The 18423-nt window shown below is 33.8% G+C and overlaps 1 protein-coding gene across 1 annotated transcript in view; it reads left to right on the top strand.

Annotated features, from left to right (window-relative positions):
* Positions 1-18423, top strand: part of LOC149803618 (transient receptor potential cation channel subfamily M member-like 2) — a 185715-nt gene that overhangs the window by 52833 nt on the left and 114459 nt on the right. Inside the window, exons 9-11 of the mRNA XM_089953967.1 lie at positions 7943-8049; positions 13342-13482; positions 15333-15407. Coding sequence (XP_089810093.1) covers positions 7943-8049; positions 13342-13482; positions 15333-15407 — 323 coding nt within the window. The remainder of the gene's footprint in view (positions 1-7942; positions 8050-13341; positions 13483-15332; positions 15408-18423) is intronic.

Raw genomic sequence — 18423 nt, 5'->3', positions numbered from 1 at the left:
AAGTGGAACTTGTCAGTTCACATGAAGGAGAGATCCTTGGCTTGCTCTATTTGGGAAAAGTCACTAACATCTGATAGTTAGTCCTGTCTTCCTGGTACAAGGGAATAGAAGGTTTCATCTCAATCTAGTAGATCTGCTGACAGATCAAGGAAGATTGTTCATCAGATTAATTGTAGAGACTCCTCAATCAGATCTTTACCGCTTGTTAAATCTTTGCTCAGTGAGCAGTGTTTTTGGTAAGAATTAGATAAATGTTACTGATTAAGACATTTTTTTACCAGTCACCCAGTATCATTCAGTGGGTACCAGGTGACAGTCCCTGTACATCAGATACTGGGTAACAATTACTAGTAATATATAAAGTAGCATTCACTGGGTCTTTATCACTGGTCAGTGGTTAAATACACTAGTACTGGTTGCCTGACCAGAGGACATGGATGGTGGACATGTTCAGTCTAAGGTGGAAAGAACTACATTTAACTCCTCTCAGCTTCAAATTTATTATTTGTTGGTTCTTGTTAGGGAAAAATATAAAAATATTTTTGTCATCATAGAAAAAATAGTCTTATGGAAATGTCAGTAACATAATCATAACATTAATCTAGTTCATACAAACAAACAAAAAACAGAAGACACTGTTCACTTTTGACCCCGATTCCATTGTCTATGGTCAAAATAATGGCAAAGAAAATAAACCTGTAGAAAAGCTTTGTTTGTGCTTTTATGTTATCTGTTCACACAAGAAATTAACACGTTAATGGCAAAGTAAACAAGCCATGCTGATGGCTTGTGTCATGCTAATTTCTTTGTTTGCACATGGGCATCAGTCTTCAAAAAGTTTGTGAATATACATGTATCTGGGATGAAATATGACCAATTGGTAATTGTTATAAAACAGTTTAAATGAAAGTACTGGTGTGAAATATTAATAATTCATACACACACACACACACACACACACTGAGCCAAAAAAGATATTTCTGCCGTGAACATTTTTCAAGATTGTGATTGTGTTTTGAAGATCTTTTTACCAAGGTTAGTTTAAAAAAATAATGCTATTAGTTTTAAAAAATAATGCTAAAATGCTTATTAATTATAACTAAATTTTACTATTTTGATGCTTGATCTGCTGGCATTTTTAGTCAATCTTCAGAATTGAAATCTAATATTTTGACCAATTATAAATCTACACATTGAGAAATTTGGAGGAACAATTTGTAGGATACATCCATCCAGAATGCCTTAAATTTGTTGCAAATTAAAATTTGTGAGCATCTAAGATTTGAGTGTTTCCATATTATTTTTTCATTTCATACATTGTGGGCATATTAATTATGATCAATTACCAAATTTCCACTCTTAATGATGGACCATAATTGGAGTTGTTTAGTGAAACGCTTTAAGTGGCACAAATTTATCTTGCAATGAATGAAAGACCAAGAAAATTCCCAGTTGGAAAGTTGTGTAGATGTATATTCAGCCTTGTGACTGTGCTTAAGGACTAAAAATGACGTTCACATTTAACTGTAAATTGAGTGTTTTCTGTCTTGTTGTTTGTATTTCTAAGCAGAATCATTCTTTGGAATATAACTGTCCATACCTCACAGGATTACTTTTCATGTTCAAACAAAAGGATAAATTTACACTCTACAAGAGAAGCACAACAAGGTTTGTCTCTCCTGCAGGCAATGCGTAAATTTGTTCAGAATAAAGTCAAAGCCTAAACTTATTGTGAAAAAAACGTTGATCAACCTTTTCTAAATTAAAATACATATAGTAATATTTTGTATGTATAATTTGGATTTTTAATGTAGCTTTAACAATTTTTCAGTCATATCGCTACATAATATGCATTGTGGCAGTTTATAGTGATGTCTAGAACTGGGGCATCATGCCGCAGACTCGTAGCATGATGTCCAACCCAGTTACATTATCCTGACACCAGGTTGACCAGTCCTAGCACTAACCTCTTAATGCATAGCGTCAGGCGAGGCAGCTGTTAATACCATATTTATAAGTCTTTGGTATGATTTGGCTGGGGTTTTTAACCCACGTCCGAGGCAGACGCTCTATACACTAGGCCACCAGAGCAGTAGTATTAATACAGTTTGCAATGCATTGCCATATAAATGGTAATATTATCTAAAACTTGATTTAAATTCGATTTGGCATTGTCTATTACACTATCATCATTAAAACTAGGAAATGGTTAGAATCAGCTGATAACGATGTAGCTAAATTGGTCTTTCTCTCTCTGTGAACCACTCAAGAGTTTGCTTGCAGGGATCATACACAGTAAACCACACCCATTTGATACAGACCTCGTTCATGAGAAAACATTGGTGCGCAGAGAAATTCAACATGAACTGCAACGGCAATTCTGACAGGATGCATGGAGAAATGATGGAGGTTTTGTTTATCGGCAATTCTGACAGGATGCATGGAGAAATGATGGAGGTTTTGTTTATCTTAATCTTCTCCACTCTCACTCAACCCTAACCAAGATGTGTGTGGTTTCACAGAATTGTGTGAGCTCCATTGTAGGTGCCAGATCTGTTAACAGTTGATATCTTGATCAAGTTTGATTAACAGATATATGGTTCTTTGGTAGACCACATGTGCACAACGAATAAATAAATACATTGACCTCTGACAGGTTTGAAAGACCTATTTTCATTAGCTATAGTATACATCAGCATACCTACCAACCATTACACTTTTTGCATAATTATTACATTTTTTTTCTCACCAAATTATGATTACACTGACCTGTATATGGATTATGCTTTTTTGTACAATAAAAAATAAAAATAAAAAGTTGTTTTTGTAATTTGTATTATCATCTCTTTAATTCCACTCATATAAATTTGAGAATATTCTTAAAAGGATGATAAGAATAGCTTAAGATTACTTTCCTTATTTGCTAATATTGCTAATATAGCAACTGTATGTGACCCATTTCCAAGAAAACAGACAGGTTTCTTCAATTTAGGTTCATTATATTGATAAGTTAGCTAGTGGACCAGTCTGTATTTTGAAAGAAAATTGTGCCACATGCTTTATGGTGCAAATTGTGGATGTTATGTGATGGAAAATGTTAGAGCAGATAGATCTTTTCAAACCTCAAAACATTTCAGATCAGAAAAATTGACCAATCAAAACCACTTTACAAACATTAGAAGAATATGGAAGTGATGTAATACAGCATGCTGAGCACTTGATCATGCCTGTTGTAAAATTCAAGTTCATGAACATGATCATTCAGTGAAAGTTATACATGCAGACTAGTTAAAGTGGGTGCTGAATATAAATCATTTTTCAGTATTTTGAGTTTTTATTCTGATTCTAATCCAATTTAATCTAATTTGTGACAAGAATTTTGACCAGCTGCAGAACCAGGTTAGTAGCCAAAACGAGTATCTTTATCAAACATGCTGTAGAGCATGTAACCTTGAATTTTCGTCATGTTTTTTTATTTTGTAATGAAGTTGCATCATGTTTAATTAAAAGCATTGTTTTTGTATTATTATATTGTTATAATTCCAAGTCTTAAATTATATGTAAGAGAAAGAAAGTGAAACCAACAGTTTAAGTACAACAAGCAATTTATTTCTCTAAGTACCTGTATGAAATTTTCCACATTGATTGGATATGGAATCCATACATACTTTTACAGAAATATCCATATGGACATTTTTATTCTATAGCTGAACCACTCTTATGGATTTCAGTGTATCCATATGGAAATGTTGTGGATTCCTTATGTACTCCGTATGGAAAATCTCATGGAATATGCAAATTAGTCCATGAGATATGTAGGTTGTCCATATGGAATAAAATTAAAATTCCATATGGAATTTGGCAATAATCCATATGGAATTTGTGAATAATCCATATGGAATTTGGCAACAGTCCATATGGAATTTGTAAATAGTTCATATGGAATTTGGTAATAGTCCATCCCGTACAAAATTTTCCAGGCATACTTAAAGTGGATTTCAGACAAGTTTATTAAGCGCTTTCTGACTAAACATAAAAAATCTGCTTCAGATTTCTATTAAACTGCCTAATGATTCTTAGACATTATTGGGAATCAATGATAAATATTCACAATAGTTGTTCAAATGGGTTATTTTGACAGACATTATCAAATAAGATTTAGTTTTTTCTTGTCCTCATTTTCTTTCTCGCATACAAAACCTAATCCATGATTGCATCACTTAAGTCTTTTTCATTTCACTGAAAAGTTTGGTGAGATTTCACAAATATTTTGACCAAAACTTTCATTGAAATTGTGGTGAGATCTCACTAAAATTTCACTGAAATATTTGTGGTTTCACAAAAAATTTGACTAAAACTTTTGTGAGATTTCACTAAAATTTTGATCATTATTTAGTATTTTACTGAAGTTTCAGTAGTTTTTCAGACATTTCAGAAGGTTTCAAATAATAATGGATATGAATTAAACAGGACTTTATTAAGCAAGGTGATATTAAGTGTGCATGAAAAAAAAAAATACAGATGTTGTAATTATATGACATCCAAGGTAAGAGATATGGGAGTTAATAATAATAATAATAATAATAACTTTATTTAGAGAAGGTAACTCAATTAGTTACAGAACTAATCTACCTTGAGGCCTTCTATCTGTTATGTACAATATATACAGTATATACAAAATGATGTGAAGAATCTGGCTTGACACTAAATAATTAAGTGATTTTAAAAATCAAAGTATCAAGTCTGGAATATATGCACAGGCATCTGTGAACACATAAACATATATAAAATATAAAATATTAATCTGCATTGAAAATTTCAACTGTGAAAATAATGCAAAATTACAGAAAAGCATCCATTTGAGGCATGAAAAGAAGAAATGCCAGGACTACAAGTGATATATGGCAGGCTCCTTGCATTTCTTCTTTTCATGTCTCAAATGGATGCTTTTTTCTGTAATTTTGCATTATTTTCACAGTTGAATTTTACAAGTGATATATGGCAGGCTCCTAGCATTTCTTCTTTTTATGTCTCAAATGGATGCTTTTCTGTAATTTTGCATTATTTTCACAGTTGAATTTTTCAATGCAGATTAATATTTTATATTTTATATATGTTTATGTGTTCACAGATGCCTGTGCATATACAAGTTGTACTGCAGATTTGATTTTTGATCAATGTACAAACTATGATGATGTTGTGGTCCCTTGAATTAGTCCTTGTTCCATAAGCAGCCGTGACAAATGTTTATCATGATATAATTACTCTTATTTTACACTGAATTCCAACACACCTAGAATATTTTGATAATATACACAATAATGTCTCACAATATTGAAAGATGATTCTACGTGTGGGCCAAGAAAATTCCGCAAAGATATGACGATCTTTGATAGACATGGGTATTTCACAACAATTCCCACCAATGATCTATAGGTTGTCCTCCTTAAATTCATTCTGGAAGTTAATAAGTTTTGAGTTATATAACTTCAAAATCATCCTGGTTCAATTCCTTGCCCTATTTAGCATGTTAGCCGCTACTGTGAAGCTCTTTATGGCACAAAAAGCAAAATGCTTGTCCTGGCGTTCAGTTTTCATACAGACTGACCATTTACGTTCCCATCGACATTGCATTCAAGCTATTCTCATTCCTGCACATTTTTCAAATGGTTATTCAATCACGTATCCGGCTCGAAAGTTCGAATCGCCATGTTTAGCATTTCCATCAGTTTCTGTTACGCAATGATTCATTGGGAAAGTACAACATTTTGACCAATCAGAAAGCTCTTTACAGCGATCATCCTTTAAGTAATAACGGAACAAATACTTATTAGAAAGCTTGTTGTGGAATGGGACCAGATAGAGCATTATTTTAAAAAAAGTTTCAGAGACGATATTAAAGAAAGGGTCTGTATCGAGGAAAATCAGATTCAGGTCAGGAGAAAAGCGAAATTCTGATTTAAAACAGAAGACAAGAAAATTTGTTTGAGGGCAGTTAAATCCAGTTTAAGTGAAACAAAAATGCAACAACAAAATCTGATAAAGAAATATAACAAAGAAAGATGTGGAAAGAAGTTATTGTGCCCAAAATAAACAATACAATTACAGCTATCACAAACAGGCATTATAAATACTGCTGAAAATCATTCAAATTGTACAAGAAAAAAAATTTTTATTATATCTTATTGATACTTTTTACTGAAATGTCAGTGATATTACAATCACAAGATATCACTATATTTTTAGAATTTTTGACAAACTCTCGGTGAAATTTCAATCACAAATTCCCACTGATATTTTCAGAAATTTTGGTAAAATCTCCTGAAATACCATAATTTTAGTGAAAAAGGACATTTGAATGAATGTCAAGAAATGTTCAGTGATTTGTCAGAAATTTCAGTCACATTTTCACTAGGGTCTGACTTTTGTAGAGCATATTTTAATAGGAAGCCAAAACAAATTACTTTTAAGAATACACATCAGATCAAGCCCCAAATCCACCTTGCACCAAATTTTCTCAGTCCAAAGATTCATTTATGCTTGTACTACCAGATATTAATTTTCTGATCATGTTTACATTTTCTCTGATTTTTTGGTCATGTCTTTGTTTTTAAACATCTGTGGAAATAAATTAAAGAAAACTGACGTGTTTCTTCAAATTTATATGGGTATATATTCATCCTTCCACATCAACTACACTGAGACATACATGTACTCTAACTCCCACCAATATTTCTATTTGAATCAGATAGTTCACGTTATTAATTCTTCAGAGAGTATTTTCCATGATGCTATAATACATGAGCCTGCTTTCCATATGGAAAAAAGTGCTTATGGATTAAAGTTTCAACTTTATTTCATATGGAATTTTCACTTGCTGTGAAGTACTTATGGAATTGATATGGAATAAATTGATTCCATAAGTTTTTCAGTCCATGTCTCTTCCATATGGACTCTTGAAGTATTCTATATGGAATCCATGAGAAATTTATGTATGGGTTACAATGTGAACATTTAAGAGACAGTATTAAATCCCAGATAATCCTAAATATCCAGTCACAAGTTCAAAAGTATAGAATGTTCCAAATGAATTCCAGTATGATCTTTAATGTCCTGATGTACCAAAGTGCTGTAACTCAGAAAGCCTTCAAGTTCTTGGTAATCTCAGAGTAGTGTTTTAGTTCCAAAAAGTCAGTGAACTCTTTAGTTATTCCATTAAACAATGTGAATATATAGCTCCCCTCAAATTGTATCTGAACACAAATAAATGATTCCAAAGACTGATCTTAAATCAGGAGTGAATACTTGTTTACTCTCTTTCTCTTTCTCTCTCTCTCTCTCTCTCTCTCTCTCTCTCTATATATATATATATATATATATATATATAGTTGTTCTGCAGTGTAAAAGATTTCCTGTGGGGAAACCCACTAACTCATGAACAATAGGTCAAGTTTTGAACAAAGATTCAGGTAGAGATCTTGTGTACTCTGTACTTCTTGCCATCTTGGCAGCAGTCAGCTAGGCATTAGTTCCAAAAAACCCAATCATGGACAAAAAATTAAACACACATTATAGATATATATAACAGTATTTATTGGTCACAAGCATATAAAATTATGTAAAATATAGTAATATTTTACTAACTTGAAAACATGATGAAGAAGAATCTGCAAAATAGTAAAATTCAATGAAAAACTAGTCATCCTAACCCTCAGGATAAATATTCTTGCAGAAGTGGAATGATGAAGATGCCGATGGGACGACGACTCCTCTCCTAATCCTTATAAAGTTCCAACGAAAAAGTGTGATAAAACCACAAAAATTGGTTTGCTTGAACATAAAAAAGTCAATGTATTTCATTTGATTAAGAGCATGAAGACTTTGATCTTGATATTATTCAATATTGCTTCAAATGAATTATATATATCTTCTACATCTTCAGCTAAGAAATCCAATTCAGAAGCACAGCTGGCATTAGCTCTGGCATGGAACAGATCTGACATTGCCAGGGAAAAAATCATTACACCCAGCAATCGAAAATGGTGGAAGGTTAGTAACATATGATACATGTCTTTGTCTGCAGGCTAAATTTTACATGCAAAATATAATAACAACTTAGATTCTCTGCATGAGCTATGGATAGAAATTAGTCTTGTATTTTTCATATTATTATAGTCTTTTTTTTCACATGTGAAAAATAAATCTGTATATTGCACATATTAACACAATTTATGGATTAAAGACATTAAAGTGTCAATTATCACAAGAAATTTATTTATGAATATGACCTATTTCATAATAACACACAAACTGCTGATTGGAACAAGTTCAAATATCAAGATCATTTCATAATATAAAGATTCTTAGACAACAAACTCTGTTGCAGAAATTATATACATCTATATATCAGTTATTATTGTCGTCCCAAAAAATGAAAAGGATAATTAATATTTTCCATTGAAAATGGGGGCCCCGAGTGGCCGAGTGGTCTAAAGCGCTCACCGTTACGGATCATTGCCATCTCACCTCTGTCTGCGTCGGTTCGAGTCTCGGATTCGGCTAATGTGGTTATGTGAGAAAGCTTGCCAGTAGCTTCTCGTGGGTCGGTGGTTCTTTCTGGGGTTTTCCGGGTTCTTCCTCCACCATTAATACTGGCCGCCATGTATAGCCTATCTTGTGCTGAAAAATGGCGTTAAACCCTACAACAACAACTCCATTGAAAATGCTTGAACCAACCTCAGTAATGCAACTCCGGACATGGTGCTGACTACCACAAATATGGAACTGGTTTGATTTTGTTTTTCTTGGTTTTAACAACACTCATGGACACATTATTGGCTATATCATGCTGAGGACATGGGAGCTAAGGACATTTCTCAAGGAGACACCAAGACAGCCAATCCAGGCTGGCCTTGCTGGGTCTTTAACCTGTGAACCATGGATTACAAGACTGTTGCCATACTGACTGAGCTGCCATGGCTCACAAACAGTTAGTGAACCATTCCTGCCATATTCTCAGACAGTACTTTTTTTTTAAAAACTCAAAAAGTGTGTTGAGGTCCCAAGGGGATGTGGGGGTGGGGGATGGGCTAGGGATCGGTGCACATTTCTAAAGTGCATATAAGCCTGTAGAAATTAATTGGAAAATCAAATCATAATAAGAAAAAATAACTTGTCTGTTTTCTTCAAAGCATTTAACATACTTACAAAAAAGTAGTTGGTGGAATTAGCATTGTCAAATATCATCACCGTACACATCACAACCACACCGACATAAAATAAAAACAGAAACACAGGTTTCTTTAAAATCCATTGATGGTAAAATATATGCTTTCTTCCATTTCTCAGTAGTTCAGTAGAGGGTCTGAAAGTATTGCAGATGTCATTTAAAGTGTTCATCTTTGTACTCACTAGTAAATTGATGGTACTGTTGTTCAAACTGCCCAGCTGGATTCTATGAGTGAATCCTGGTCAGAACTGATTTGTCCTTGATGACCATAACATTAGCATTGTCAGAACTGTGTTTGATACAGTTCGATCATGAGATATGCTTGTTTCTATGGATATCTATCACTTTGGGACTGACAATTTCATTGAAGGAATGGGGAGGGGAAATAATATTTTCAAGTTTAATGGAGGCTTAACACGTAAAACAACAGTAATAAATGCCTGTCCAGTTCTGGTATTAATGCTTTATCAACACAAGCAAATCAGCTGTGCAAACACTAGGGTTCGATTAACATTGTCTTTCAATTGTCTGTTTCATGGCGAAGATCATCCCAAAGAGCATGTGTCAGATAATAATATTTTAACAAGATTAAGATAACAATTATTAATACAAAGTACTATTCTGAATGTTAAGTTCTGCATGTTGAATATGTTACATACAGGTGGACTTTGCTTCAGTTTTGATGGATGTCATACTCTCCATAATGACATATATTAATATGTTATTTTGCAGTGTGTCATTGCTAAAAAAATCCAATGGCCCAACACCCAGGGCACCTCTGATTTTAGATCAGGCCCATCCTGTATACTAAGTCAAGTGTCCATTGGGCTGGTTGAAAAAAAAATTAATTTGCCTGAGGAAACTTTGATCGTGCTGATGAAATATGTAAACATATTTTCAAGATGATGACATACCTGCCATAACATTGCACAGTCTAAATCAGTCACCACTACTGTCCTATGTGAAATTGAAATCTGATTTTAATTAGATTGAAGCCTGGTGAGTCATGCTAAAATTATCATTTTGTCTTCCAAACCCCCCTGGTAAAGTCGTGTTTTGAGAAAATACAATTTTCAGCTATCTTCAAACAAAAAAAATTTAAAACAAGCAATCACTTTCAGTATATGCCCCTTAGATGCTACTAGCATGTATAAACGGTAAACAGTCATGATTGGAGCTGATGTAAAACTATCCCTTTGGTAGTTTAAATAGCAGCTATTAAAGGAAAAGAGGTCAGGTATAATCCACCATTTCACATATTACTTAATTGGCTGACAGTAGCTAGTGAGATGTGTCTAAAGGCTGTGATGGGTAAGCCCATTGTTCTAATTTGCATAGATAGGATCAGGAAGTGGAACAGCCCATTATAGGTAAATCAAAGAAATGCTAGATGCATGTACAAGAACAAAAGTTATTACTTATTATTACCTTTAATTAGAATGTTTAAGCCAAATGTATCATTATCGACAAGTTTGTCAACAGCAGCATCGTTTCTTTTAAGTCGGATTTTGCTGCATGTATAGAATGCAAATCATGATCAATGTTCAATGTTGCATGACAGTAATAAAAAAGGGGAAATTTTGGTCATGTGAAAATTGGAGTGCGTGCTTGTGGAATTTCAGTTAGGGTGTGTGAGTTATTTAAGTCACAAGTCTGAGGCCTGTCCCTAAAACCATTTCTTTGAGTACTGCAGTGTGTGCAGAGAATTAAAGGTGCCCCCACTGAGCCTTACAAAGTAAAACTCTGTCAGCCTGGAGTTATGAAATTTATTTTTCCCAGGCTTTGCTTGTTTTTGATAATAGCTTATTGCTACCTGAATCACTTGAACACTATTCTGACAGGTGAAATAGTCGATCTTTGCAATTTATATATAGAGTAAAATCTGACTTCAAAGGAAACATTGCTAATAATCTTCAATACAGGTAGCTTAAAGATTCTTGTACAAGGCAGTAATGTTTAATAATTTTTTTTCTTCTGTATATGCATCTAGCACCATTTTGATTAACCTATAACTTAAAATGAATTGGATTGTTTCACTATGCAAATTCGCACAATAGGCTCCCACACAGTAGACTTCAGTTAAGTAATATGTGAAATGATGGTTTTGTTTATACCTGACTTCTTTACCTTTAAATTGTTGTATAAGCTGCCCAAAGGATTAAAAGTTTTACAGAGTAAAATTGATCTGTTAGCAGGACTATTTACTGTTTATACATGCTACATATTACGAGCATGTACTGAACTTTGTTTTTTTTTAAAGATTAGTGAAAATTGTGTTTTTCAAAACACATCCATGTAAGGGGGTTTGGAAGTAAAAAAAATATTTTTTGCATGACAGGTAGTGTTTCAGGAAAATAATTATGAAATACCAATTTTTGTAATTCTATAATAGCCATGAAAACTGATCAGCTATGACCAGTGTGAGGTTATAAGGAAAAATCTTGTCCAGCTTGTATGTCAGAGATGTTGACTGCTTTGACACAAATGAATATAAACTTGGTCTGGCATTCTGATAAAGGAAAAACATAGATAATAACCCACATACGTGTTTTAACAATTTATCTAAAACAAGAATGGACTTAACTGAGAATGTGAGTAATCACAAGTTGTGAAGCAGGTCAGCTGTCTTTATTGCTGCCCTGTTGACCACGCCTTCAGTTACTCCATGATATTGCTGCCTATTGACCACACCATCCCTTAATCCAATGCATTGCTGCCTATTGACCACATGTTCACGTAATCCATGCTATTGCTGCCAGTTGACCACACCTTCAGTTAATCCATGCTATTGCTATCAATTTACCACACCTTCAGTTAATCCATGCTATTGCTATCAATTTACCACACCTTCAGTTAATTGATGATGTTGCTGCTTATTGACCATACCTTTGCTTAATCCATGCTATATCTGCCTGTTGACCATACCTTCACTTAATCCATGCTATATCTGCCTGTTGACCATACCTTCACTTAATCCATGCTATATCTGCCTGTTGACCATACCTTCACTTAATCCATGCTATTTCTACCTATTGACCACAGCTTCTCTTAATCCATGCACTTATTTGGATAATCAAAGGAACCTAAGTCTGATAGTTGTCTTTATCATTATAACATTCCTTGGGTTTAGTCCATCTAGAATGCTTTATTTCTGTCAGCTTTAAGAAACTTGCTTGGTGTCCTGATATTATAATGTTTAATTGAAAATTAAAATAGATTTTGATATTATGGTGTATGGATGTTCATATATTACCTTATCAGTGAAGATACAGCTTTGCAGGATTATTTGTGACTTGCTGTCATGCACTTCTACAATAAGTTATGTTACCTGTTATTATGCCCACCACATTACTGTCTACATGTTATTGTTTGGTTGCTAGCCTTTGAAAGAAAGGCTGTCCAAATGGCAGTATCTTGCTGCTTGCAGGGACTCCATATTTGGCTTGGATATGTTCATATATTGTTTATTTAAAAAATGTTACTGATTTTAAAAGATTTGATCATAACAAATATCCAGTTTGTCCATATATGACAAACCTCTTTGATGGTTGATTTTGTCTGACTTAATTAAGTGACTCACACCTAGGGATTAAGGGTGTGGGAAGTAGTTGATGGAGATATGAATCGCACTTGACTTGATTCGCTTAATCTTCAAAGTCGGAAGCAAAATCAGACCAGAACAATTATTTTCTGAATTCAGTCCACATATTCAGTACTTTGTCACATGTTACCACAAAACATCAGAATTTGCCAATCCCATCTTAGCTGATACTCCACATGGCTATCACTTTGGCATCCATTTGTGTGTGTGTATGCATGTTCACACCCTAGATTAACCTAAGTGTTTAATTTTTTTACATTTTTGTTTCAATAGATTTTATGTTGCTCTCTTTAGATTAGCTTCTGTATGCACTTTAGCTAAGATAATGCCCTTGTTAGTGAATCTCAGAAGCTGACTTGACTAGTGTTCCTTTGTCAGTTTCTTGTGACAAGTGGTGTTTGTTGGACCATACAGTGAAATGTATCTGGTATTATTAACACATGAAAATATCTTTAATTTGGGTGAAAGTTACTGTTGTAAGAGTAGTTGTTTGCTTGTTTTGTTTTTACAGGAAAAGGAACATTTCCTGTATCAGGCCATGTTCACAGCACTGGTGCAGGACAAAGTGGATTTTATTCAGCTGTTTCTTGACTGTGGTGTATCATTCAGCAGGTTCCTCACTATACACACACTCTGGAACTTATATAAATGTGTAAGTACATTCTTGCTTGCCAAGGATAGTAAACTTTGGATAATCTTGAAAGTGTTATGTAACACTGAGTGTCCATACCTAAACCATAGAATGAGGTCTTTTTTTCTCAGTCTTTTCATGGGATTTGCAAAACTTTAGTCTGCAGAATTGGGGTGGGTGGGTCAAATATCAACAACTGTCACCACTATGACATTCATTACAATAGAATGTTATGCTCTGACAAAAAGTTATTGGTAACAGATATGTCTGATGGTAAATTTCTAAAATAATAAAATAAAGTAGAGACTTTTCATATGTAAAATTATATTCTTATGAAGGATATACAATATATCAATAAAAATTTAATACAATTTTATATAGTGTATTGGCATTAAGACCATTAGGACACAAAGTATCTAACTTATGAATCCAATAAGTTTCTTTTATGAGTCACCATGTCACCATGCACAATATCTATTTGGCATGAAAGAAAAATCGAGTAGAGAGTGATTTTGGTATTGAAGTGTGTTGAAATAGTAGAGGAAAACTCTATAATTTTTTTTATATGAAAGCAATGATTATTCATTCTCCCAGAAACTTGTTGAAGTGTTTGTGTAACATGTTTTTTTTCTTTTTTTTAAATTTATTTATTGTATATCTTTTATAACAATATTATTATATGTATGACTATTTGTCACTATTTTACTTCATTATTTTACTGAGTCAGGTTTCATTAGAGACTCCTGTATCCTTTAGATCCTGTCATACATATATATATATATATATATATATATATATATATATATATATATATATAATTGTTATTATGATGCATATCATTTATGATGTTACATAATGACGTAATTGTTATTTTAAAATAAAAGACGTCATCTGTTTCTTTCAAAACATTTCATGCCTGAAGAAGCTAAATGCAAAACTGTTGCACAGAATTTTTGGCATTTGTGTTGGTTTTTTATCTCAATTCTGATGGTAAATTTGAAATTTAAAATGGGTATTCAGTTTGTTAGGAGGCTACATCTGGCTCATAGAAGTCCAGGCCTTCCAAGCTAAAAAAGATTTTTTCCACCACTTTTTATGACTTCTTTTTAGCAACAAAAATACTAAAAGGTCATCTGCTTGCCAAGGCAGAAATCAGACTTGAATGGCTTTTCTTGGATAGTGGGTTTGGATCCCCCATTTCAGACTATTTCTGATCCAGTTTGGGGTAAACTAGGCAAATAAACTGAAATCATCTAGATCTTTTGTTTCATGCTTTTAACCTCAAAACCACCAAACATATGAACTATTTGATTGAAGTTTTAAGAAAAACTAATCAAGGTTCCAATATGTTAACCTATCTACACCCTAGGTGGATCAATCCATTATTTCAGTGCTTTTCACATGCAACATCTATCGGATTCACAAGTTACCTCCCTTAGTAAGTAATGCCAACTAGCCAAATAATAGTGTAATACAGCAGTGCATTGTAAATTGGCTGAAAATGGTGGAGACAGGTTGCCATATTGCTGACAGTGACAATGATAAATGTAAGAGCAACTTCGATTGGATATAGTTGCTTGAAAGACCCAAAGCACCAAAATATCAGTTTGATCCATCAGGGCGTAGATAGGTTGACATATCAAAACCATAGCTAGCAAAGATATAACAAAAATAATTTGCAATTATTTATGATGTCAAATAATTTAAGTTTTATGTTACCCAAACTCATTACTGTTGCAGGTTTTAAAGGACTACAGCATGGAATTCATAACACAATGCTCATTCTAAGGTCAGCTTTATATTTAGTAATTTTTGCAGTGATTTTCTTGTACAATATTTTTAGAATGTATTACATTTCTAATTTCTTTCAGTCTCTATTGGACTATTCTGACAGCAGTGCTCAAATGTTAAGAAACTTGATGATATACATACAGGTAAGTGGGAAGAAAAAACATACCTCCACATTATGACCAACTTCATAATACACTGATACCTCAGTAAAATACCATTCATGAGAGATTAAATGTGTTTTTTACTGCCTTGCATTGGGGTACATTGAGGCAGATTGTTCTATAATGGGTTATAATTATTAGCAGGATTATATTAATAAAGGTATTTTATTAATGGGAAAGACTTGGAAAGGGTTTACATTATAAGGAGAACTGTGTTGTAATGGCTTGTTATCATGAGAAACACTGCTCATAAAGTAATTTTATCATTAGAAAGATCTTCAGTGGTTTATATTATCAGGAGGACTGTGTTATCATGGGTTTATATTATGAGCAAAACCTTGTTGGAATGAGTTTGTATTATGAGCAATATTTTGTTGTAAAATCAGCTCATAAAACTTAAATTTAGTGAAATAAGTTTATGAGTATTTTTAAAAGAGATTTAATGGAATCCATGACCTTGATATCTGCTTTATGGTCAAGTTCAGCATCATCTGCTATGAGCTTCTTTAAATAAAGCCATTATTATTATTATTATTGTCTATCAGTGAAGATGCAATTGATCAATTGTCCCAAGTGAAAATAACACATGACACTGCTGATCCTCCAGCACTGACTGAAACCATGAAAGCATTTGATCTGCTGGAGCAGATGCTATGCCAGCATAAGCCTACAAAACCAAAAGCTTATGCATGGCAGAGAAACTTAATGAACTCTTCCAATCAATGGCAAGTCAGGGAACTGTACCCCAGGAGCACAAGGATGCATCCAGCATCTGCTTGTACAAACCGAGATGCAACAGACAATCCTCTGACAACCATAGATGCTGCTAGGATGTGTGAATCTTGCAAAATTTGAACAAATTTACACACTTGGAGAGCAGTGATGCACGAGAACTCCCACAAATTAATTTAAAGTCACACATATAAAAATGTACTCTGCGCAGTATACAGTTTTTTATTTAACTTAACCCACAAAGTCCTTGTTGTGACACAAGTCATAGTCATGCTGCCGGTAGAGGTAATTGTAGCACTTGGTACAGCATCTGTCTCTTTTCAGGTAGGCAACTGTTTACACATCTGGGTTCCTTGGCTTGACATGAATAGTTGTTCAGCTAAATTTGATTGGCACATTGGTCCCTGGAGCAAGCATTCTGTCAGTTGAACCTTTCATCAAGTATGTTTTACAAATCTTTATTTAAAATATGGGCTACCTAGAACACCAAAATGGCTGCTTCCCAACATGGTTCATTTTCAGATGATGATTTTATTCGGCAAGTAATGGCTGATGATAGTGACAATGAAAATAATATGTATAGTTAGGAAGTATATCAGATTATTGGAGCTATGAATGTGTTAATGAAGATACCAGTGAGTGATTTTGGACCTGAAAATGTTGAATAGGAGTCAGATGTACAGCAGTATTTCAAAATTAAATATAGAAAAGGAGAATACCAGGCCTAATTAAAAGACAGACAATTTGAAAGGAGGAGGCAATTTTCATTTCTTTCCTCAAACAATTTAGCCATATGGAATCTAGTGCTACAAAACTATATAGCCATATAAGGTTTAAGATAAATTGAATAAATAAGTATCTAAAATGAAATTATAAAGTAAGATATTTATTTGATGAAAATACCTCTGTCATATAAAGGACACTCTGGCATTGATGGAGTTGAAACCCTAATATACCATTACGGAGCAGACAAGAAATCTGGCAAAGCACTAATTTATGAAAGTGAGACTTTGGCAGAGCTTACATTAGTGAAAAATCTTTTTTTGGAGCAGAAGTATCCAAATGACAAAACTTATGAGCTGTGGAAAATTGTACATAACCATAAAGAACAGTTTCCCAACTTGTTCAAGCTTGCCCCTTAAGACAGCAGACTGTGAAGTAGCATCTTGGCACAGAACAATATTCACCAACAGAAAAGGTTCAGATTAAGCTCAGAAACAGTATATTAATGCTAATACAACTAGAGGCAACTTTTAAAACATTTGATTTTAATAGAGTGGGTCTGGAAAAGAGAGAGATAATGAAGTGCCAGGTATATATTGAATTGTGACTGTTACCTCCTCCACTCTTTTTTTTATACTACCCGTTATTTTTGTAACAAGGGGGGAACCCCTTCCTTTAGTTAAAATCCTGCAGCATCTCTGCAACCATCAGGGTATCTGCTGTGCATAGCCATCAAAATACTTACTAGAATTGTGCTGTGTCTTGTGCGTCATGTCAATGAAGGGGAGCTAGTGTTGCTTCAGAAAAGGGTGAAGGACTACAAACATGGTGTTTGCAGCTTGCCAACACCAGGAGAAATGCTCAGAACAGAATTCCAACCGATATACAACAAATATCGACCTGACAAAAGCTTCTGACACAGTCAGTCTTAGAGGCCTTGGGAAAGCTCTTGGCAAAATTTGGTTGCCCCGTGGTCATCATGTTGGTTTGGCAATTCCATGATGGCAAAATGCTTATGTTTTGGATGATGATGAGTCATCTGAACTATTCCCAGTCACCAGTTGATTCAAGCAGGGCTGTGCTTTGGCATCAACCCCTGTATGATGCCTTTTGCTATGTTACTGATCCCTTCTGTGACTATGACATTAGATACAGGCAAGCTCTTCAGTCTGAGGAGACTACAGGTGAAGATGAAATTACAGGAGGTGACTGTTCACACACACACACAAATATATATATATATATATATATATATATATATATATATATATATATATATATATATATATATATATATATATATATTTGTGGGCACATTTATTGCCTCAGCACTAAACAACCTACATGTATTGCTCTATTGTAATTCAACAAAACAAATATATATATATATATATATATACGAAGTTAATGTCTTGAAAACCATTGATTAGATGCCGGTTTTGCTGCTGTCAGTGGCAGTAGTGGGGGGGGGGTGGCAGAGGTTTGAAAGTAATAAAGGTGTCATTTATGTTCATCTTGGCACTCATTTGAGACTGGATGTTGTTCAAAATAACCC

Source organism: Sinohyriopsis cumingii, chromosome 3 (assembly GCF_028554795.1).
Source record: "Sinohyriopsis cumingii isolate HCF-2022 chromosome 3, ASM2855479v2, whole genome shotgun sequence".
In the NCBI taxonomy this organism is placed as follows: domain Eukaryota; kingdom Metazoa; phylum Mollusca; class Bivalvia; order Unionida; family Unionidae; genus Sinohyriopsis; species Sinohyriopsis cumingii.
Note: the sequence above shows the minus strand (reverse complement) of the source record. Positions and strands in the feature narration are given on the sequence as shown.